The sequence below is a fragment of the Glycine max genome, chromosome 13 (assembly GCF_000004515.6).
Source record: "Glycine max cultivar Williams 82 chromosome 13, Glycine_max_v4.0, whole genome shotgun sequence".
Classification (NCBI taxonomy): domain Eukaryota; kingdom Viridiplantae; phylum Streptophyta; class Magnoliopsida; order Fabales; family Fabaceae; genus Glycine; species Glycine max.
The window spans coordinates 34,424,405-34,448,843 of NC_038249.2; the positions used below are offsets into that span (position 1 = coordinate 34,424,405).

The 24,439-nt window shown below is 31.9% G+C and overlaps 3 protein-coding genes across 7 annotated transcripts; all 3 read right to left on the minus strand.

Annotated features, from left to right (window-relative positions):
* Positions 1-2,847: 2,847 nt before the first annotated feature.
* Positions 2,848-8,200, minus strand: LOC100808122 (putative nuclear RNA export factor SDE5). 3 transcript variants are annotated; one of them, XM_006594536.4, is made up of 12 exons: positions 8,103-8,200; positions 7,703-7,754; positions 6,985-7,562; positions 6,183-6,208; positions 5,802-5,879; positions 5,057-5,130; positions 4,625-4,866; positions 4,153-4,235; positions 3,964-4,020; positions 3,516-3,583; positions 3,283-3,386; positions 2,848-3,173 (listed from the first exon to the last, which is right to left on the minus strand). In XM_006594536.4, exons 3-12 carry the CDS (start codon positions 7,550-7,552, stop codon positions 2,983-2,985), a joined length of 1,491 nt encoding a protein of 496 aa, XP_006594599.1. In that variant the 5' UTR covers positions 7,553-7,562; positions 7,703-7,754; positions 8,103-8,200; the 3' UTR covers positions 2,848-2,982. The 3 variants fall into 3 exon arrangements, with proteins under 3 accessions (XP_006594599.1, XP_003543051.1, XP_006594598.1); XM_003543003.5 differs by lacking the exon at positions 8,103-8,200 and adding an exon at positions 7,838-8,059; XM_006594535.3 differs by lacking the exon at positions 7,703-7,754 and having other exon boundaries at positions 8,103-8,194.
* Positions 8,201-13,401: 5,201 nt separating this feature from the next.
* Positions 13,402-16,890, minus strand: LOC100809189 (stem-specific protein TSJT1). Its single transcript, XM_014765809.3, is given in 4 exon segments — positions 13,402-13,536; positions 13,646-13,886; positions 15,668-15,789; positions 15,792-16,890. Coding segments are annotated over 4 exon segments (546 nt in total). The 5' UTR covers positions 15,867-16,890; the 3' UTR covers positions 13,402-13,428.
* Positions 16,891-17,442: 552 nt separating this feature from the next.
* LOC100809727 (allantoinase) lies at positions 17,443-24,233 on the minus strand. Of its 3 annotated transcripts, none has more exons than XM_026125095.2 (16): positions 23,982-24,233; positions 23,640-23,733; positions 22,762-22,882; positions 21,969-22,042; positions 21,566-21,642; positions 21,243-21,279; positions 21,086-21,171; positions 20,613-20,672; positions 20,206-20,351; positions 19,810-19,936; positions 19,564-19,719; positions 19,363-19,473; positions 18,785-18,895; positions 18,110-18,208; positions 17,692-17,835; positions 17,443-17,594 (listed from the first exon to the last, which is right to left on the minus strand). In XM_026125095.2, exons 1-15 carry the CDS (start codon positions 24,090-24,092, stop codon positions 17,707-17,709), a joined length of 1,539 nt encoding a protein of 512 aa, XP_025980880.1. In that variant the 5' UTR covers positions 24,093-24,233; the 3' UTR covers positions 17,443-17,594; positions 17,692-17,706. The 3 variants fall into 3 exon arrangements, with proteins under 3 accessions (XP_025980880.1, XP_025980879.1, XP_003543054.1); XM_026125094.2 differs by having other exon boundaries at positions 17,443-17,598; XM_003543006.5 differs by having other exon boundaries at positions 17,443-17,835; positions 23,982-24,229.
* Between the last annotated feature and the right edge of the window lie 206 nt (positions 24,234-24,439).

Genomic DNA, 24,439 nt, shown 5'->3' on the forward strand with positions numbered 1-24,439 from the left:
TTATGTCAAAATGCATAATTGAATATGTCCTTGCAAGAAAATGAATTTGAAAGTGGTGTGTTATAGAAAAAAAAAGGTGCATAATCAATTATGGTAAAAGGTATAATTGAATACCAAAGTTTATTGCACTTTCATTTCATTTTTTAGGTGAAAGTTTGCAATAAGATAGTGTTGTAAGAACATTTCCAATAAAGAGTATTGCAAGAAAATTTTAACCTTGATTTAATCTTGTTAAGATCCATTATTGGAGGAGAATGTTGGATCTCCACATGGAGATCCAATTCTTATAGAAGAATTATCAAGATTTACAATCATTTAAAAAAAATTGATTTTTTATTCTCTCTCTCTCTCAACATCCCGTGAGAAGCAACAACTAACAACATACAAAAAAGGAAGCTCTAAGGAGAAGAACAACCAGATACACAACAACACCAACATAGATCTCAACCTTGCATTGAACAAAAATCATTAATTAAAAACAAAAAAAAAACAAATCTAGAGACGCTTGTCTTTGAACCCATTCGTTCAAGTTACGATAAAGTTTGATCAACGCCAATTTGAAAACAAATCTGGATGAAGGACCACCAAACTTGCCTTTATGCAAGGTCATTCAAAGGAAGGAGAGGGTGGGGGTGAGAGGGGGGGGGGAGAAGAAAGGAAAACAAAAAAAAGGAGGGAGGAGAGGGGGAGGGGGTGGCATTAGAGAAGAAGGGAGAAAAGGAGAAGGGAAAGAGAGGAGAGGGTGGGGTAGAGAAGAAGGAGAAAGAGGAAGGAGAGGGTGGGGAGCTAAGAAGGAAGGGGGAAAAAGATATGCTAAGGGAGGAGAGGGAGGGTGCACATAGGAAATAGAAAATTAAAAAAATTGACAATTATTCATTTAAGTGAATATTATTTGTCAATAATAGGTGTTTAACATTGATTAGGTGTTTCGGTAGTTGAATTGTTTATAAGGTCGAGTTTCTCCAATGTAATTTATCATTAATGAAAACCCATTGGATCATATTTGTAACGACTATCTCAATGTCATAAGAAGAGGACAAATATCTTGATGAATAAATATTTTAATTATTAATAAATTTTTAAATTTTTGAATTATTTTTTCATATTTAAAAATTATTTTTTAATATTTAAAATAAATTATAATAAATATTAGAAGGTGAGTCCCTTGTGGGGCCTACAAAAAATGGTTTAAAATCGTAAAATGGGACTTATTATTAAAGTAAAAAATGGAGGAAATTTCAAAAATAATGTGACAATGCAAGGTCTACAAAAATGTAACTAAGATCTCAAGAATAATGTGACAATATCAGTTACCACAAGTTAAAATTGCTCAAGCAAAATTTGAATTTTATTGCCATGCAAACACAATCAATGTTTTGAAAAATAGCATGCATCAAGTGCGAACTAATTTATTTATTGATTTGGGTGTCCCATATTTTAAAAAGGATTAAATATGTTTTTGATCCTTGATATATACCCGTTATTTGTGATATGTCCCTGATATTTGAAAAGCTTTATTCGAGGTCCTTGTCAGGAATCCGTTATTTGCTAATATGGCGGTTAACTCTATACGGAAGTAAGTTACCTATGATGCCACGTCAGGTTAGATGTGACACATAAGCCAATAACATATCATCTGACATGACATCATATTTGAATTAAATTAAAATGAATAAAAATAGAGATTTCATATAGGGACTTGATACAAAATTTGCAATTTAGTAGGGACCTGACCCAAGAAGTGTCATGACTGAACGTGTTCATACAAACTTGTGCTTACAATAACTAAATACCAAACCCACCACCTTAAATTTGATCACAACACAATTTGAATAAGTACATCTCAAGAAACAATAATAGTTTGTATCATCTATGCAATGGTGACAACACACATCAAACACCAAAGGAAGACCACAATGCATCCTAGAACATTCACCCTTTTCCTTCCAATGCTTGTCTTCATCTGTTATTTTGCTATTTTTTCCATAATTCTTCAACATCATTGGCATATCGTCGAGATTGAGCCTCTTCTTTTGTAAGCATCTTCTTCAATCCTTGAACTTGTTCATCATACAAATGAATTCTTTCATCATGTGATGCAAGTTTCTTTTCGTTGCTATAATCTTATGCTTCAACTCCTCCACTTGTGAAAGATAAAGATTAACCTCTACATTTCCAAAATCATGATTTAAATATTTTGGTAAATCATCATCCCACACCCAAAATTTACACTTCTTATCTTCCTACACATTGTACAACTACATGGAACCAACTATGTCAAAAGTAAAATTTCTTACATTTCACTCATCCCGTTGTCAAAATATCTTGTTTGGATGTTTCTTGATTTGAGATGTTAGTTGAATTGTCGGTTTGTTGCACCAACAACAAATGCATAGTACCCAAATCACGAAGAAGAAACTCTCATGGATGTTATTCTCTTTTCTAGACTAGAGGACATCCAACCCATCACTATATAAAGGTGCACCATTGCAAATCTTAGACCATCAGACTCCTCTTCTCCATCGCTATAACTAGTGCTAAGGAAAGAAAACACAACCTCATTCTATACTCAAACGACAACGTTTTCATTATAAGAATCCTAATTTTTTATTTTTTTGTGTTAATTAAAATATGATGTCATGTCAGACGACAATTGATAAACTTACACGTCACATTTAATCCGACGTGACATCACAAATAACTTGTTGACGTCTAGAGTTAATGACTACATCAACAACTAACGGATCTCTTATAACGGTAAAAACCTCATAAAACTTTTCAAATATAAGGGACCTATTGTAAAGAAAAAAATTATTAGGAACTAAATGCAAAATTCGAGTATATATATCAGGGGTCAAAAACATATTTAAGTCTTTCATAAAATGTTACAAAAAATTGATGAAACTATGGCCGAACAACCAATAGTTCCACAAATCACAACCCTAATGCCAAGTTTTACCATAATCAATTACAAAGGGCATTCTATGTTTTGACAAAACTCAAGCGTTTACGCTCTATGCTAGCCAAGCGGATCAATATTGTATCAGCAGTTTCTCCTTCAACCCATGTTATAGATTCCTGCTCTAACAGTTTGAATACCCGTAGTCGTCTGCGAGACCCTTTAGTGTTATCTTTATCATTTGCATCAACGATAACCTTGAGGTACTCGAATGCTGATGGAGATAAGGAAATATTGAAATTACCATAGAGAACAGGGAGGAAAATTTAAAAGAATCGATAAATTATAGTAGTAGTCATCAGTAGAACAATGCCATAACTTACATGGAATGCCAGAAAGCGAAGAAAGATGACACTTTAGTAGACGTATAGCCTCTTTTGAACCATGGTCACGCAAGTCAAGCACCATTTCTTGTGCTTCAGTATTTCTGCCAACAGATATAATAAAAGAAATATTGTATTACTTACCAATTACCATACAAATTTTCAATACGGAGACAATGTCCTTAGCAGAATAGAAACGAAGCAATGCAACTTTAAGAGCAGAGGAGATTTACCTGGTTTCAAGAATCATTTTGTTAGATTCTTCATCAGCATCGTGAGCCTTTCTTAGAAAAAATTGCCCCTGTCATCACCATAGGATGCACCAGTGAATGATAAAATTTGAGAAACTTGTTATAACTAAAATGTGTCTGGTTAAGGCTTTCCATTATCATTGACAAATAAGATTGTTGGAACTCATGATATCTTCAACACAAACAAAATATAATAACTTTTCTCGTTTAAAAATCGTAATTTCTGAAATAATGGCAACTAATCCTAGACACTCCAAGGAGCCTCCTTTATTAAACAACAGTAGTTAAAAAAAACTGAAAGCAAGATGAAGCACTGTGCACAAGAATAAAATATACCAATGAAACGAATACATAGAAGTCATGAAAAAAGTCTACATTAATCATACTACAAAGCAACTTATTGCTAGGCACAATTCTATCAAAACCTTACCTGTTCTAACAGTTTTTCTGCTTTCATTTGATCCCCCTTTGCAAATGAATCAACTGCCTGAAGTAACAAGTGACCCATTAGTCCTTATAGTGTCCATCGCAAAGACCCCGCACCAAGTTATTCTACCAAGTAACTATCTAATGATTAAATGTGGAACTAAATATAACTAAAACAAAGAATGCAACATACTGCTTTATAATATTCATTCATTGTCCCTCGGTACTCCTTCACAGCTCTACGCACATTCTTGTATTCTTCCTCGTCCTCTGGATCTGCCATACACAGAACTCAATCTTCATGTAACGTAAAACTCAATTTCAAAACAAGATTAATTGCTTTTGCATTTTGCTACTAGGAATGCATCACCAATTCTTCCTAAATTCCAATACTTGGCCAACAGCAGAGCAGCATATGAATCAACTATTTGCAAGGCAATAATCCTCCAGCTTAGGAAGTACATACAAGTCATAGCCACAGGCCACAGCATCATAAAATAGATTTTCAGAAAATGAAAAAATCTATCCTCTCGTACTAGATAGAGCTTGTGATCAATAAAATATAACACAAATCTGCTTCTACAAAAGTCATGTAGCTAAACAAACGAACTTATATAACCATAAAAAGAAATAGGAATCCATTAGTCCAGAGTAAAATGAAGTACCATCTATATTTTCTTGTCGTGAGAAGTCCATGTCAAAATCGAATTCTTCTGGGAAGTCTTTGGGAGGTTCAAAAACCACATGCCCATATCGTGATTTCTTATTAAAATCCTTCACAGTTCTTTTAGGAGCCTCCTCAGAATGCCCTTGATAATTAAACAAAGTAGACAATACTGCTTTCTGAAGGTTGTGTTTTTGTTTCTGTTGAAATTCCGCTTCTTTAGTGGAAGCTATGTTTCCATCACTATTATAAAGAAAATAAATTATAACCCAAAACATCATAAAATGAGTTGATTATGCCGTAAGAGCATAACTTCAATTGAAACAAATGATAAAGTAGAACTCCCTGATCTTTAAAGGTAAATAGGATGATGCAAAAAGTAGTAGATATTAAAAGAAAAAAAAATGAAGTAGAAACAAAAAGTAAAATATACCCTCTGGTATAATTTAAATCCTGAGACTTTCTTTGAGTCGAAGGTGCTTCAGATTTTGGTTTCATATCTGTAAACTGTTAAAGTACAGTTAGCTTGAACAGCAATCTAAGAATCTAGATGACCATCAGAATTTTAATGTAAACATCAAGATATAATTTTCTGAACAAAAGTTGAAAGTAATAAACTAATAGAAACAAAACCATCACCAACAAAGCAGAACAAGAAGCCAAAAGCTACTTTTGTACTTTTATTCTTCGATAATAATCAAGAGCAAGAATAAAACAACCTATAATAGACATAGCCAACAATGAAAGAATTGTCAGGAAATTTTTTTTCTTTTTGATCAGCAAATGTCAGTTGTTAATAGTTTTTTTGTTAGCAGGGAAAATCGAACCCACGACCTTTCCCACCCTCGCTTCTCCTCTTACTACCAAACCAACCTTATAACTCCTTTCAAATGATTTGGTTACAGAAACAATTCATGTATATCATCATTAGACATCATTCAAGAGGAAGGCTGGTGGCATGTGGCAAACAACTTTCACAACAGGATTACAGGAGGTAACCCTCTCCTTTCCATAAAATCTGTCCTGAGGTGGATTTCCAAATCCTTGCACCCATTGAAAAGGAATTTCAAAATTTGCAAATTATAATATCTTCAACCAAGCATAATTGAAAGAAAGTAGCATAATTAATCTGGGCTGAGCTTCAAACTTAAATAAATAATCTTGGTATTCATACTTACTCTACCAGCCGAATCACCAACAACAGCTGTCCTTTTGCCTGAAGCCATATTTGATCGATCTAGTAGTTTCCTCAAGCTCTGGATGATTGCAATAAATATTTTATTAGGCTTAGGTAACAAGTGCTAATTCTAAATGCACAAAAATGATGCCATGGAAATTAGAAATGACACTAGGAAACACAAGTATCTGCATGCTTAATAATCTCCATGATCATTAATAATCTCCATGTCATTTTACTTGATAAACCAGGAAAAATAAACAAATGAAAAGTATCCTTGTCAAATTTACATTGTTTCGATCCTACATGAAATTATGAATGCAAAAAAATATATAAATATGTAGATACTGATATGAACCCCGCATAAGAAGTCTTTTTGTACCTTCTGTATATCATACCCACAAGTATCTGCATGCTTCCAATAAAATTAGTCAGCTGTTAATACAAACTAAAGAGATAATGGCAACAATAATATAGTTCAGCCTATGTGTTACTTGACCCAGCCATGAAATTTATAATTAATAAATAAGATATACACACTAGTTGTCAGTACTTAGTAGAATGAAGCATTTAGTAAATAGTCAAGTCAATATACTTCTATACTTGATACTAAAAGTAAGAATTGATAAAACAAAGTAAAATCAGGTTTGTTCACATAAGAACATAATGGCACCCAAGATAGAAATTTGAATGTTAAATTGGCCAAGTCAAGTCCAGATAGAGAGCATCCAAGACTTGCATCAGATCAAACCAATAAACTATTACATTTTGTAGACATCTCGTAGTTAATACTGGACAACATTAAACTATTAAAACAACACACATATGCAAGCCCATCATAATCATGATCAAATAACTAAATAATAATATAATGAAATGTGGTATTAAAATAATTTGCTTCTTTCAAAATAAGTACTTTCAGTTGAGTAATATATGAGGAAATCTTCTTAGAAATGGATAGCTAATACTGTAAGAAATTATACAAAGAAAAAAATGAAATATCAGTTAAACAATCAATAATGATTCAAACCAGGGTTACAAATAGAGTGTTATAGCACTGCTATGGCGGCAAAGCGACCACAGGCTGTAAATAAAAAATATATTAAATCTCAACAGACAAGAGACAAGAAAATAGCTTCAATATCATTTCAAAACAGCCAAAAAAAAAAGTGAAAATTTCATACCAAGAACTTGGCGTATCATATTTCTGTCAAGCTGAAAGCCCTCTCCAAGCATTTTAAATAAGAAATCTTCCATGTCCTGGTGAAGCTGATCATGCTTCGAAATGGAAACATCTGCCTTGCCCTTCTCACGCCAGATTCCAGTCATGGGTAGTGATTTTGCATCCAACTTAGTTGGTTTTACTGAAGCAAAAGACCCATTTGCTGATCGGGCAGGTCTACCATAATCCTTCCCAATAACGCTAGAAACAGTACCCATTGAAATCGGGCGACCTTTGGGCCTTGAAGTTTTCCTTTCTTGGAAAGAATTCTCAAGGGAATATGCATCTGATGACTCAGAAGACCCTTCAGTCATAACATCTGCATTAGATGAATCAAGGGTTGTAGATGATCCTGAGGAACTTCCCTTCATTTCATACAACATTTCCCCAGCCAAGTCCGCATTGCGGCTCGCCTTGCAATAGGCAGAAGCAATCTCTTCAAGAGAAAAAACTGAGCCAAAGGCATCAAGCAAGCACTTCAATGCTTTCTCTTCATCACATTTCACAATATTCTGCCCAGAGACTTCCATCTCAATTAATCTGACACAGAAAATAAAAGACACACAATGAACACAGAATTGGCCACTCTTTCCAAAATTCAATGCAACAGGGGAATTATAAAAATGATCACATTCACATCCCTAAGCATAAAATCAAAACTTGCGTGGTAGAGAATGCACCTGCGTAGAGAAAAGTGAAACCCCTATGTGTCCGTAAATCGATTAATAAGAACTGTAAAGAAAGAAAAGAAAATGTCAAAGAGGGTTTGGCTTGGGGAATGAGTGGAGCACGCATTCTAAAGTAGCAAAGAAAACCTTAGTGAGATTTCTTCTCGGCAAAGAAAACATGATATCGGAATCATCGTAATCCCATTCATACAGTTATTCATTTCTCGGGAACAATTGAAAAATTAAAAATAGGAATCGAAATGGAGGCAAGCAAAAAAAAAAAATAGATAAAATATGAGGGAAAAGAACGAAGTTTTTGTGAGGTTTTGTCACGCAAATTGCGAAAATCAATGGCGAAGCAAAGAAAAGAATAAGAATTTGGAGTGAGTGAGTCACGAACACGAAAGCATACCTGGGGGGGCGGTGCTGGGCTGGTGTGACTGTAAGAAGAGAACTCAGAAGAGGGAATTTAGGAGAAGCCCAATACATTTTATTCTAAATATAGTTTAGTAGTATTTATAGATGCAACTCAAAATGCCAAAAATAAAAATATTTTTATCAATAAATTATTACATGTTTTAACGCTTATTTAATGTTTTAAATTTTCAGAAACACTACTTAACTACTTATTATTACTCCACTCATTACATGTTTTACAATATTTTATTTTTTATTATTGGTTAAAATTTATTAAAAAATAATAAAATCGTAGAAGTCTGACTTCTTATTTATTAAATATTACTTATAAAATTTTATGTCAAAAAGATATCATTTATAATTTTATTTTTAAATAAATTTTAACTAATAAAAAAATTATTGTGAAAAGAATATGTTACTTAGTAATGACACGCTAATGTTTGCTTTCTTTTTTAAACGTGCATCCCCATTGAAAACTTCCTTGGCACGTTTCTGTAAAAAATAAAAGACAACTTCCTCGAGAAGTTGTTTATCTCTCTCCACAAGTTCACATTTCAAAGTATCATAGAAATATTACACTGGAATTTTGATGCGACATATGATGAGTATTTAACAGTAGCAAATTTAATAATATTTTATTAGTATACTAGTTTAATTTCTTTTGCTATTTACTGTTAAACACTTATTTTACTTCACCAATAATGTTTAATATAGAACATAGACAATATTAATGAAATTTTCATAATAACATTAACTTAATACATGATTATACAAGAGTTGGGAGAAAAACTATCAAAATGAACAAGAAAGATCCATAAATGTATTAAAAGGGAAGTAAAAAATTTTACCTCAAAAAAGAGGAGTCAATTTTTTTAACATAACTATTTAAATATCAAAATTTTAATAAATAATGAATTTCATAAAACTATTTATTATTAATTTGATGTGTAAAATTAAACACAATGCTCTAATTTTCTTATTTATTTCCCCTTATTAATGCTCCTTCTTATTTTTTCCTCACAATTTCATAATTTATTTTCCCTAATTTTCGTAATTTTAAATATGCTTTTCATATCTTCAAATAAGCTAATTTATTAATCCTTATTATTACGTGACAGTCATTAATTATTTATGTGTTTAATAGAAAGTCAAATGACTATTTCAAATGACAAAAACTAGTGTTTTTGATACTATGTCAACATGTAATGCCTCATTTTTTTTTCTAAAGCCCTTAAACATTATATATCTAGCTTAAAAGGAATTTTAAGGATCAAAAATATATTTTTTATTTCAGAGATAAAAAAAATCAAAGACGTGTTTTAGAAAAAACAAATAATATTGGATTTCAAATTTTAGATGATAAAAAAATATAAGACTAAAACTAGCATGCTTTCATTTTTAAGACAAATATATGTAAACTATACTAAAAAAAAGCAAATAATATATTAACACAATTTTTTTAGCAGTAGACAATAGGAACATATTTATGTTTTTCTCTTTATTCACACAAGAACCATGACAGCAAGTTAAATGCACAAAATCCGGTATTTAAATCCCACAAACTTGAACTTCATACCCCACTTTGTAGTCCTCAAACCATGCAATTAATCGCAAGCCTTTGCTATTTAAACACTTGACACTCACAAGCATGGGGTACCTCAAAATGGCCACATCAAGATTTATGTTCTTAGCATGATAGCCAAGTCCAAGTCAATGCTGCCCAGGCTGAAACGTTTCTGGACAAGATCATATGTAATAACAACGTATACATTAGAACACACCGCCAATAATTGCTGAATAATGTACAGCAACAAAGTGTTGTTGAAATAGTTGTATGTTTATCAGGTTTCTTGAAAAATAGTTTCGCACTTAGGTTTATGGAAAGAAAACATTGTTTGTTTGGATCAACATGAAATTAATTTTTATTAAAATTGATTTTGAAATTATCAGATTTATGTTTAAATATTTTTATTATAAAATCAAGAATAAAATTCACCATAAAATTTTGAATTTAATCCAACATAAAAGTTATTCAAAGTTGTTTCAACTAAGAATAATTTTTTAATTCTTATTTAACATAAAATCAAACATATGAAAATGCATCTAAAATTAATTTCGGACTCAAAACAATTTTTGGACGTGAAATCAAGCACGCACTAATTAGAAGAAATAATATTAAAGAAAAGACTATTTGTAATAATTGGTTTTTTTAAAATAAATTAAAAAGTGTTTTATTTAAAAATAAATAGAGTTTTAGAAAAATAATGAGATTTTTATAATTAAATAAATAAAGAGAAATAGTTTTATTAATTAAAATAATGGTTTTAAGGTAAATAAAATAAATGTGTTTTTAGAAATTATTGTAAAATTAATGTGTTCTTGTGTTAAGTGTGAATTCTAGAAATTGAATTTTTTTTTTCTAATTAGCGTGAATTAACGAAATTAAGTAAGGAGAGATTATTGTAAGAGGGATTGCGATATTAATTTTGTATTTTTTTTCCTTTTCGTGCTTTTAAGGGGTTTTTTATATATAGTTTGAAATTAATATTATAATTTGGAATTAGAATACGCTAATAGAATGACATTCTCGATTATTCTTTTAGTTTTAATATTTAGTATGAGTTTATATATTGTTTTATATTGTTATTCCTTAAAATTGGTCAAAGTCTACTTAACTATAAGATTCTTCTAAAGTACTAGTGAATCCTTGCTGCGGTTTTGTTTGATTATATTTCACTTTGTAAATTCATGATTAGAATATTTGTGTGTTTAGTTATTTATATATTGTGTGTGTTTATATATGTAATACTATTTGTATATTATGAATTGTGATTGAGATTGAGTATAAATGACAAGTTGAGCATGTGTTAATTTGTGTGGTACACGTGAACATGTCATGGTGGATTGTGATGTTGGGAGGTGTTAAATTGTGGACATGGAAAATGGTTATGAATAAGTCTATGGTTAATACTTAATGTGATATTACTAATGTTTTGAGTTGTGAATTATACAATAATTTAACTAATGTTTACCTTGAGAAAAATGTTTATGTACGGGGTGTTAAAAAGAAAGTGTAGGGTTCCAAGTTAGGAACCTGAGGTGTTAAATTGTAATACAATGTGCAGGGTGTTAAAAGGAAAGTGTAGGATTCCAAGTTAGGAACCTAGAGTGTTAAATTGTAGCACAATACGTGAGGTGTTAAAAGGAAAGTGTAGGACTCCAAGTTAAGAACCCGAGGTGTTAAATTGTAGGGCATTGTGTTAAACATGTTTTGAAAATAAGTGTGAGATTATAGGTATTGTATAATTCATGAGCAGTGTTTGTATGCAAAAGTTATTTTAGGGGTTGGACCTGAATCAAGAAGGTGAGGTCCTAACAGATTCTTCAGAGTTTAGGCCTTCAGGGTAAATACAATCGGTTTGAATGCTTCTTTAAGCCTATGTTGATCCCATATGATTGAAATATTCTCGCAAAACATAGTGATCATGACTGGTCACCTTATGATTTCACTTAGTGAGAGTGACCTAACATACTCATTGTGTGGTGTATCTTGATATGTACTCCTAGGCGCCCTGGTATTATTTTTCACTAACATGACACCACATTGCATATAACATTAAGTCTTAGTGTATCTATTGCATACGTCTGTGTAATGATCATTGTGACTTGTTGCGTGATGGTGGATAATGAATTGTGTGAATGTGATTTGTGATTAAATCCTTGGGGGCAAGTGATTGTTAACTCGTTAGCAAGTGTACTAATTTGTCACGAATAGTAAAGTAAAACGGAAGTCTAAGTGTCGAGTCCACAAGAATTTTGTTTGTACTTAGATTGATGCAGAGCCAATTTACAAGCAAGAGATAAGGAATTTAAAATAAAAGATAAAGAGATGTAAAAGATAAGATAAATATTTAAATTAAAAAATGATAAAGATAGAAGATACAAATAAAGATAGAAGATACCATGTCTAACTTTCCTTGATGCAATATTAATGTGTTTCTCTATTTAATGATATTCCAATTTCCACCCACATCTACTGAGACACGACCCAGATCCCTCACGAGCCTAATTTTTCTATTTTTTCTCCCAAATCTCTTTGAAGAGATAAAACAATAAATTCCATGAAGGATGAAGATGTATGCATAGGCAAAACAAGATCACTCTATCCCTAGGAATGAGTTGTTTAGATGTCATTTCCTAGTTCTTTAAAAATTATCATTTCCCAATGTATAATTCCTAAACAAATGCAAGGATGATCAGACTATACAATACAATGAAAAGTAGAAAAAAGACCATAGAAACAGAAATCACATTTAATAGATAGTAAAAGAAGTTACATTACAAAGGTGTTGCATGTTAGGCTCCCAACAGAGGGGGCTTAGTCTCTCATGACCATGAGAGGATTTACACTTTAGGGGTTAATATGGATGAAAGAAGAAAACAGGTTGATAAAGAAAAAGGGAAGAATGGCTAAAGAGAAAGGGTTTTTCCTATGAGAGATGCTCAGGTTTTAGGTGTATTTAATAGAAAACTCTAAGTCTCAGTGTATCTTTCTCCTTTGCATCCTAATCTTTTTATAGATCCAAGGTAGCTTAAAATTCATGTGACATCACCCTAAGTGCACCCTTTCTGGGCTTAGCGGGGTGATCACGCGTTGGGCATGACAATGTCTGAGATTAGCGAGGCGATCACGCGTTTAGCGTGGGATTTCGCACTAAGTGTGCCTTTAAGTTTCTTCGTGGGTTTTTTTTTGCGCTAAGCTTGAGCTTGCCAGCAAACCGAGGAGGTGCGCTGAGCCTAACTTGTGCGCTAAGCAAGCTGTCCCTTTTTTACTTTTTTCTTTAAGGCTTTTTCTTTAAGTTTTTGCATCGATTTTCTTCCAAAGCACTTGTAATTTACTTCTGAATCCTGCTAGTTAAAAATTCACATGATATTAAATTCATTATTATTTCATTAAAAACAACACTAAAGTAAAGGAATTCTAATCATTCTTAGTTAAAATTAATTATCAATTAAACTTAAATTTTACAGTTATCAGTGACGTTATGCAATGAGTGGTAAAATGATGTGAATTGTGGTAAGTTGAGCTTGTTATACTTATATTATATGTATGTGTGTGTTTTCGTTTATCTTTACATGTTTAGGAATGTGATAACTCACTCCCCTATGTGTTGTTTGTGTTTAAATATTGTGATGATCTCAACCTTATGTTTGTGAGAGCAGATAACTAGATGAATTGCTTTAAGAAACGTTGTGTTGGAAGATGTCAGGACACAATACTCAGATAAGATGTAACATTGGGACATGAATTTTTATTTTAACTATATGATGTTTCCACATCCCTCTCTGATGATTGTAGGGTCATCAGAACAGACTAAGGATCCATCTCTTGCCATTCCCCATTGAAATTTCACACTTCCTTCACGATCCTAACATATGCAGCAAGCAACTATGTCAAAACCAACACTAACTATATACCTATCTAAGTAGAGTAAGAGAAAACAAAAAAGTGACCCATTTGTGATCATCAAAACTCACCCTGGCTTTAAAAAGAGTATATGTCTTGGCATCAAAGATGATGAATGCGAATTTTCCATCAAGATGTTTAACAACTTGGTCAGGTGGGTAGGGAGCGCGATCTCTTAGGGCCTTATAGGCTTCAATCACAATCATGGCTTCTGTTGCTTGTCTTGCGAGCCCATAATGATGTCTAAGCTCAGCTATGTTTGCTAGAGATCCCATAAAAATGCAAAAGATATCATCCAAAACAACAATAGACCTGCATATACATTCACAACAATGAGGAATTAGTGTGTTTTGGTGAATGTTTACAAAATTGATTTTAAATGACATTGATTAAATTAATTTTAGTTAAAGGGGTATATTGGATTAAAATTTTAAAAGGTTATTTTGACATAAAAAAATCCTGTAAATTTTAAAAGACTTTGTCAGAATGTAATGATTTTTAAGATTTTTTTTAAGAGATTTTATGATTAGGATTTTATAGTTCAGATTTTAATGAATTTATAAAATATGGATTCACAAAATTTGAAAGGACATTATGTATTTTAAGATTTTAAAGAACTCTATAAATTTTTAAAAAATATTTAAAATTATTGATAAAGATCCATGAGTATTGTTCACCTAATACTTTAAGTAAAATTTTCTTATACAAAGAATCATCAGCGTGCCAAATCAATCTCTTCTAGCATATTTAGAAGTACAATAGATTCATTCTCCTTCAATCATCAATTATTTTAATTGTATAAAAATTATATACCCCAATGTTTACTAGTAAAATAAATGCTTGTAATCTTTCTCACAATAACAATTCTATCAAACAAAAAACATGTCCAACAATTATCTCAAACTTCATTTATATATTTATCAACTTAAACATGACTCAACTTCTCACGCTCATTAAAATTATATATTGTTAATGTTCATATATATTTACATTTATTATTGATTTAAAGAATTAGGCAAATCTTTCATATCACACTTTTCAAGATATGTTGACCATTAGTTAAAAGAGTAAAAAAAATATGAATGTTTATCACTTTCAACAAAGAGAGAAAGAGTTATGTGTGATGAGAAAAGAAAAATATATCAAATGACAGGAAAAGAAAGAAAAAGAAAAAAAAAAGTCTCATGAAATCTCAATAGTTTGGATAAGATTGTTTAATGTGTATTTTCTATTAAAGTCTCATGAAATTTATTAAAATTCATTCTAAGAATTTTCTACTAAAGTCTCATGAAATCCATTAAAATTCGTCTTAGGAAAGAATCCATCAAAATTTATATACTTTTAAATATCACAAGATTTTCTTTAAGTTGTAAAAAATCTTAATTAAATATCAAATATTTTATTGAACTTCTTAAAAAATTCTAATAATCTTGATTGAATGCCACAAGATTTATTTTAATTATTTAAAAATATTGATTGAATATGAAGACTTTTTTATCCAAAGAAAAAATCTTTTAAAATCTTTTGAAATCCTTATTAAATACACCTTCCTAAAATTAATTTTGAAATAAAATGATTTATGTTTAAATAGTTTTTTTTGTCTTAGATACCTTCATGATTGTTGTTAGTCTAAGAAAAATTTACATAAAAAAAATCAAACATAAAATTTTCTTCTAGATAAATCCTTTCTCAATACGAGAACATAACAAAATCTTATAATACATTGATTGATTCTATAGATTTCTAATCAAGATAGTGTAAATTATTTTATCCTATTTAAATGCTACTTAAATAACTTCAACTAAAAATTGATTTTGGACTAGAATCAATACTTCAAAGTTGGACTAAACATGTGAATATTTAGTTAAAATCACGTTAGCTGATATCTAAACGTGATTTTACAAGTTCACATAGTAGCCAAGTTTTAGTTGAATACCACGGTTTTCCAGTGTAGTTTTGGTTGAAACGCATGACGAGAATTCAAAGTTAAGAACTACATTGAACTAATCGTACTCATGTTTCTTTATAGAAAGCCATTTCATAGCCATGAGAAATGCAAACAGATAAATAAATCTAATAAACTTTATAACTACCTGGGGTGTATTGGACTTTCATCTTCATGGGACAGTGCCATAAAATTCCCATGTGGAAGGTTGTAAACCGCAGAATCCGGCCACAAAGATTGAAATTTCTGTACAATTTCTTCTGGGGTCTTGAATTATTGGACCCCATTGCCGGAAGCCTCAGTTCCTCCGGTGGTTTTCCAATGGCTTTTGCAAACACCGCCAACATTTTTGCTTATTAGTTTGGTTAGTTCAAATTCAATGGCTCTTCAGCTTGTGCTATAGTATCCTCAAAGCTGGTTTAATTATAGACTTCCATAGGACTTAGGTTCAACTATTTTGTGATGGAACCATTAAAAAATTCACAAACTTACAAATAGTGACATTGGAGATTATGCACGTGGCAACCTCACAGGATGGTTTCAGATTCCGTGGGGATATACGTGTAATAATACGTAACCAAGATACAAGTTACATGTACCAAAATTCATATTGGTCTGTCTATTTCAATGCCAGTCTTAGAAAACAGTCCAATTACTCTCCGAACAAATTTTTTTTTTTGTATTATTAAATTTTTACTAAGACCATTATATAAATTAGTATTGTTTTTTATTTTTAATTATTTTCAAGCATATAGATTTGAGATATATTTTCTCCAATAATAACCCCTCCCGAAATCTCTATTGTCATTTGTGTTTATCCGTAAGCATGGACCAAACCAATTACGTCTATCCATAAGTAACTTAGCTTTGGACTATTGGAAAAACAATATTTTATGTGACTGATATATATCGCACCAATCCAACCACGCTTATCCATTTGCAACTTTGGACTATATAGAAAAGAGTATTTACGTGACTGAAAGACAGAGTGATCTAGGTGTCTCTTCTCATACCTGCAAGGGCAAAAGTGGGGCCCATCTATGTAAATGTATTCAAATTCTGTACAGAGCAACATGTAAAAATGACTCAGTTGTACTAGTCCACATTCAATTGCTAAAATCTATATATTGGATAGACGTGATTCGACATCATTGACGGACCTTCTAGTTCCAACTATTGACTCTACTTCACCAAAACAAAATTCAATTCTCGAGAGGCATCAAGAAACTACGGTCCACCACTTATAAATCAAGGTGTTTTATTAGTCGGTTACAAATTGAATTTAATGAAATATTTGAATTGGTGAGTACATTTATGTATCAATGAAATAGATTTGGTGTTATGATTAGAGTGACTTCAAGCATAATTTTGAAATAATGTATTACATTTGAGAAGCACTTAAAGCACCTACCTCAAGTGGATTGTCAACCAAATGATTTACTGAAGGAAGGCTTAAAAGAATGTCTCTATATTTATGATCCTTGACTAATATCTCTATCAGAGGTGTATTATGAAAATTCTTTCTCATTGTAAACATGTTATCTAGTTTACCAGTAGAAACAACTTCAAACTCAGCTTCTATATTTATGACAAACCTAAGTTTTCAAGCACAAATTGGTTTGTCTTAGGAGGGCCTACAGATAATTTACCTTAGAACTTAGAATTTTCAAATTGAATATATATCTTCCAGTAAGCCAACTTCACTTTTAGTTTTTGTTTCTGCTTCTGTTTTTCTCTCTCCAATGCACTAAAAGAAGAAAAATCTACTTGCAAGATTATAAATAGATGAAAGGTTTCTGTTTCTTTTATTTCTCTATTTATTGCCTCACAATTAGACCGGGTTTATGTTAACATGATGTTTCTTAGCTAGGAAACATGCATATTCATTTCATGCAATGATATGTGAAGACAGAAACTTTAGAATTTGTAAAATTATAAATCTACATAAACATTCAAGTAAGTCACTCCAAACTGCAATAATACATGGTATGAACTAGTCGATGAGAAGGAGAATGCTGCCGGCAGCTACTTCTATCTCTTATTATGCCCCAAAGAAACTAGTATCTGAAAGAAACCTGCCTACAACATGAATAAGGATCATGACAAGCATATCATGAACTCGTGAGAGAACCAAATGAAATTGAGATGAGTTTGGAAAGTTATGGGGATCACCAATATTTAACTAATTCATTTGGCTAGAATTGGAACACCACAGGCTGAAGGAGCATGCTTTCCTTTCTTAAACACAAGGTTTCCTCTGACAAAAGTCTCCAAAACTTTTCCGGATAGCCTTCTTCCCATATAAGCAGAGAGGCTCTATATACCAAAAAGGTCATTGTTTTATTTTATATATATGGGGTTCACAAAAACAGACAAATTTATTTTCTTAATATGTTGAAAATCATATCATATTAACAGCATGTACTGTAAAGTGGGAAACACTAGATCTTAATGAAAGGGTGAAAAATCTTATTTTATTTTTGTTAATGGTGTTTCCTAAGAGAAAATGAATTAACTTCTTATTAAGAACAAAGAAAGTCATAGACAGAATGAGTTTAATAACAGATTAAAGAAAATTTATGACACGTACAGGATGTTTAAGGAAAACAGGATAATCTTCATTCAGGTCAAACTCCACCTCTGGTTTCCAAACTACAATATCTGCATGGTTTCCAACTGCAATGGCCCCCTAAAACAGCAGATGTAAATTTAGTCAGATTTCAACTGAAATTATTTTCTGAGAATAGAAATTGACTTGGCAATCTCACGAGTAAATATTTAAAGGCCTTACCATGTGGCTTTTTTAAAAAAAAATACACAACCAAATCATAGAGATAAGAGCTATCTGTTTTAATTTAAAGTTAATTCTTTCAGTAAATGATAGTATTTTAGTAGCACGTCAAAAGAACCATCTCTTAGGTTGCTATGTTAGACAATCTTGTAGCAATCTCGAGGCAAAAAGCATAAGGATCATTTCTTTTAGACAATCTCGAGGCAATGAGGGTTGACTATATTAGGATTGAAATAGCATGACTAAAAGGCGTTGGGTTCAATCCTTGCTCCTTAGTTGGCAGGTCCAGACCAAAATCTTACTTTTCTTGTTTATATTTTTCAGTTACTTGCTTCAAAAGAATAATGCTAACATTGTTCCAAGTAGAAATGAAAACAATAAAATTAGACTTCAATTTAGTTTAGTTAAACAGATTGCAATAATATTTTTAGAGCATATACAAAATCAAGGGATTAAAACTGTAATTATAAACACCTTTGATTCTAACCCCGCAAATGTTGCAGGTTTCTTGCTCCACAATAACGACAACTGTTCCAGAGTTAGTCCATGTTTCTTCCCATAAGACCACGTCACTGGAAGATCAAACTACAAGTCTCCCAATAGAACTTCAGTTAGTCATTAGACCAATTATAGCATTCACAATTGCACTATAAACAAATCAAATTCAACTGAAAGTCTGAAACAAGCAAACTAGCACATGCCTTATTAAAATCTTGCTTAAATTCATCATCATGGTCCTTAAGGATGACTGCATGCTTTATGCTCTATGCTCACCCTCGAATTATAACTTCAAATCTTTTTATATATAATTTAGAAGCAACAGTTTTAGGGTGCATTTACGTAAACTTATCACATGAAGGTTTACGTCATTAATTTTGATCGTGGAGTTTTATTGGAATAAGTTAAAAAGAGCTTATTTTGATAAGTTACATCAAGAAACTCGTTACCATGGGCTGTAAACAACTTATGAAAGTCATGAGCTATTTTAATAAGCTCGGAAAAACTTCCCATAAGAAAGATGGTCTAACTTCACTGTAAGAAAATTCATTAACCTGCAAAGATGTTACTCCTCCCCAAGCCTTCAAGAAGTCACCCTCCTCTAGAAGCTTGAGTTGAGGCACAGTTGGTGAATGATCAGAACTTAATAGGTCAATGTGTCCCTCCTGAAATGAAGAATAAAACATGTAAAAAGCTGATGAGGTCATAAATGATTAGAGTAAGACAATACTTTGTATTTGGGAGAGGAAGCATACTAATACAGCCTCCCATAATTTTTCTCTGTTGTATGCATCACGAATGGGCGGGGAACACTTAAAACGAGTATCTCCATTTGGTATCTCTTCAGACGAGAAAGCTAAGTAATGGGGACAAGTCTCAACACTTATGCTGTCACCACGACGTTTTGCTTCCTGTACAATATAAATGTATAACATTAGCACTCATATCAATTGGTAAATTCCATATTTGATTTTAACCAGGCAACTCAATGCACGCAATACCTTAATCAGATCTAAGGAAGCACTTGAATCAGACAAGTGAACCACGTGAACATGTGCTCCTTCTAAAGGACCACCTTTTCTTGTGTCCTTCGTAACACCTACAAGTTCTTTAATGGCTGCTTCCTCCCTGGAAAAGTAAAGAAGAACTTTAATAATTTGTTCTGGGAATTTCATGTTAGCATTATGTCAATTGAAGATACATGATATTGTGCTCATCCAAGATTCCAAATGGATTGCATAATAGAAAAATAATCTGGACGGATATTTCATGCTGTTAGAGTCTTTTAAAATATTCAAAAACATCTTGAGATTGAGTCAAGTTTATTTCCTGTTATACAAATTATGGCTTAATGGCATGTCTTTTTATCAAGAAAACAAAGCCTTAAAATAACTTACCATGAAGGTGGCCTAGTGTGGAGATAGGTCAAGTAAGCACGTGGACCACCTTTATCATTAAGCTCCAAATGTTTTTTAGAATGTTGTTGAATCTCAGAATGCACAAGTAAAGGCCTTCTATATTTTGCTAACACAGACAATCCCTCCTGACAAATACATTTGTAAACAACTGAACAAGGCCAAAAAGAAAGCTACTCCTTAGTGTAAAACATTACCCCAGCAGATCTTTTATGAGTGGAAAGTAATGCGAGCAGATAACAGTATATCAATCAAAGCAACAATCCCATGCCATGTTTATATGCAAGCGGAATTAGGTATGCAAAGAAATATAAAGAAGTGACATGAACTGATTAAAAAAGATTCCCAGCTATAACTTGATATGGTGAATAGTAGTCAAAGGAAAGTACCTTGATATGGTGAATAGTAGTCAAAGGAAAGTCACTAATTCCTGAAGGACACATAAAAGACTACAAACACAAAAAGGAAATAAAAAAGGAGTCAGATCAAAAGGCAATAGATATTATCATACAGATATATGATGGCCTGCATTGAGGAGAGACAACTCATCATGCTATAACATATATTTTGTAGAAATCATGTATAATTTCAAGTTGATATAGGAACACAAATTCAGAAATCCCCAGCAAGATAATGCCAAACTACTTCAAAGATGTATACTAAGGAGAGAGCCAGCGCCTGGAAATGTCTAGAATTCATATATTCTCGGCACTATGGTACCTAAATCAAATTAATGCTAGGTAAATTATCTAATGTAATTAACTTCTTTAAAAAGGTTGAATCATGAAATTGACCCCACTGAATATGTCCTTGACCTCTAAGGAAAGTTGCAATAGTAATGCATAAGCTTTCAAATGGTTACCTTCAAACCAAGAACACCAGCACTTAGGAGACCTTCAAGAATACTTGTATTATGTGCATTTTCAGGGATTAGGCCTCCCCAAAATCCTGTATAAGATTATAAAAAAAACTCAGAAACTCAATTAATTGTATGTTAAGGCAGAGTTTGTTGGTCATACCAACATCGACATAGATTTTATTCTCTGCAGCTTCAAGCTGAAAACAGGTGGAAAATTGTGTCAGGAAGAAGACATTATTCAATTTAACATTTAACCATAAGTAACCTAGCAAATTCAACACCATCAAAGACAGATTATCCATACACGATCAGCATTTAATTGCATGGAAAATTTTAAATGATATATATCAGAAGGAACTCCTCCTTCTATCTCTTTGAAATGAAGAGATTCATCAAAAGAGGATGAATATTATAACTTGTTATATAGATAAACTTATTACTTCATAAAAATTTAAAAGTACAAGCAAGATCAATCACTGATACCTTAAGTTTCAGTGTTTCCCTAGACACAGTTGTAGGGTGATTGTTCAGAGGCATGTCAACCACTGTTGTTACACCACCTGTTGAAAGTTGAAACAGATCTATTTAATGTATATAAACCAAAAATAAATAAGTTATGCATATCAACAACAGTTGCCATAGACAGGCAACTATCATTAGGAAGAGGGTGAAAAATTATTGAAGTTATCCACTAAGTAACATCAGATGAGGACTGATAAGTCAAAACAAGTTACTGTTTTCTTTGTTCTAAGCTTGAAATGTACATGTACATAAGAAACATAGGAAAAATATATTAAGATTTTCCCTGAAATATCCTATCATGTCTCTAAGGTATACTACTAATAAACGAAATGTGTTGATCGATAGAGGAAGAAAATCTGCATACCAGCAGCAGCAGCTCTGGTACCAGTATCAAATCCTTCCCACGCAGTTCTTCCTGGCTCATCAAGATGTACGTGCCTGCCAATGTAAGTAATTTAAATAATTAGAGGGAGGACGACAGACGGAAATTGTGTTAAAGATATAAAAATTGAACCATATGGAATTCCACAGATTATTAAGGTATTGATAATCAACTCTTCTAGTCTACCATTCCTACTCATAATACAATTTGTTTTTCTTCTAAAAATTAACAGAAACAAAAAGGATACGAAACTGTTTTCTTTGCGAGCCTGCTTCTTTTATAATAATGCATATGGTATGCAAGAATCTAATTGTTCGAAATGAATTTTACTTGTAACAACTGCTACCAAGATTAATGAAACAAACTCAATAAGAAGAAGGAATTAGAACCACATTTCCACTGTAACTTTAATATTTTATATCACAATAAGTGAGGACATCTATGTGGATCAAACAATGCCAATGTGTTCCTTCTTAATAGTCTCTAACTTGGAGTTTTTCTTGGTTTTCCACTCTCCATCTACCTATAATTATCAGGCTATCTTCCATCGGATTAACTCTTTACCACTTCTTCTATTGGTCTTCTTCTCACATGACCAAACCTTAGGAAATTTTTTACTATATTTTCTTCATTAAGTGCCATTCCTTCTTGCTCTCTTATAAATTCTTGCATACCCAAAATTATTATTACAGTTTTCAATATTGATGTATTTAGAACATGCATCTACAGAACAATGGCAGCAATAAACAATAAGAAGATTATTTTCACGTCTTACACATCAATCAAGCCAGGCATGACAACAGCACCTCCATAATCAATTATTTTTTCTTGCTTAGACTTCCCCTGCTTACTATATCCCTTGATGACAGATATTATTTTCCCTTCATTTATCTCCACTGTTAATGGTCCACAAATAAAAATAATTAATTAACATAAGTACAAAGTCTGGTGAAAGAGATTAACTTGTACAATTGGTGCCGTTAATGAACTTGGAAACAACAAATGATCAAGAGATAACATGGTCTTCAGTTCCCAAATGAATTGGTGCTAGAGCCACAAAGTGAGTCCTAACTCCTAAGACCTTCACCGCAAGTGTGTCCTTTTTATTACATTCGTCCCTGAATATAAATGTTTTTTTAACTAATTCATGATATTTAAAAAAGTTGATTAATTTAATTAATAACATTAAATTTGTTAGTAATTTATATTATTTTTATACTTAAAATTAGTAGGACTTATCATCTCATTCTTCCCATTTAGTTACTTAGTAAATGTGTGCCCGTCTTTTTTTTCCGGTCTTTATAAGGAAAAAAAAACGAGTTTATCTTATTAATTTATATCATCTGTTATAAAGTAATTAAGAAAAATATTTAAGGAGGTAGTATTTTTTTTTATCTATCCTTTATTTTAGGATGATCTTTAGAGAATAGAAATATTTGTCTTGGATCTTTTCTCAGAACCTCACTTTTCTTTTTATTTTATTACAAGTATCTTCCATCAAAAGCAATCCTTTTCTAAACACGTTTAGAAAGAAAGAAAAAAAAATCCAACAACTTTACATTATGCGAAAAGCTTTACATCCTCACAGGACAAAATGAAAAGAGTTACTCAAACAAAATATAATGAATAAAGGGTTAATTAAAGAAGCAAAACCTGAACCAGAAATGATCCCTTGTGGGGTCACAATGCGTTTGCTGGTTATCCAGAAATGACGATGGGGAAGAAGACTGCACTTACTCCGCGGTAACTGTGGCACAAAATTCAGTTCTCAGACCATATATAGCAGTTGAGATTATCATACAACAAAAGTTTCAAGCTAGTTACAGTGATTATATATAGTGGCAAAAAAGGAGAAAGCCATGAGCACAACTTTTAAGTCAAAGTTGAGCTTAATGTTTTTTTAAAATTTCAAAACTGGTTTATAACTTTTGTTAACATAATCATGAATCAAAAAGCATGAGAAAGAATGAATATGAATATGAATAGATGGTGGACCTTTACGAGAGGATGTAAATGGGCCCTGTAAGAATCCTGCAAGTAGAAGAATACTACTAAAGACATGAGGATTGTGAGTAAAGGCAACACCCTCCATACAAACTGCTCCATTTCTCACTATCTCCACCATTTGTGCTCTCTCTCCTTTTATAGTTTCATTATGGTACGACTATTACAACAGACACAGCATATTACAAATGTCAGATTAGCTTAAGACCAGACGCGTGTCTAAGAATTTATGTTGGAATGTTAAGGCAACAAATTATTTGAATCCTATTTTTTTATGAAAAAATGTTATTTGTTAAGAATGTCAGTTTTGTTAGCAGGAGAAACTTGAGTATGCTTCATTTCTCTCTTTTACTTCTCATTTAACCATCCACCTCACCTTCTATCTTCTATTTGAATTTTATTCTGATCGTAACTCATTAATTTTTATTTTATTATTCTAACATTTTAAA

Excerpts from the sequence above, each read along its gene's own strand:
- LOC100808122 (XM_006594535.3), bottom strand. The coding sequence starts at position 8,179 with ATGTATTGGGCTTCTCCTAAATTCCCTCTTCTGAGTTCTCTTCTTACA. Across the intron at positions 4,236-4,624 it reads ACGACAAGAAAATATAGATG|ATCCAGAGGACGAGGAAGAA; the intron begins GTACTTCATTTT and ends TGTGTATGGCAG. Across the intron at positions 4,021-4,152 it reads TGAATGAATATTATAAAGCA|GCAGTTGATTCATTTGCAAA; the intron begins GTATGTTGCATT and ends TTGTTACTTCAG.
- LOC100809727 (XM_026125095.2), bottom strand. The coding sequence starts at position 24,092 with ATGGAGCAGTTTGTATGGAGGGTGTTGCCTTTACTCACAATCCTCATG. Across the intron at positions 22,043-22,761 it reads ATGCCTGGCTTGATTGATGT|GCACGTACATCTTGATGAGC; the intron begins GTAAGACGTGAA and ends TTACATTGGCAG. Across the intron at positions 20,352-20,612 it reads CTACTATTCACCATATCAAG|GAGGGATTGTCTGTGTTAGC; the intron begins GTACTTTCCTTT and ends TGTATTTGTCAG.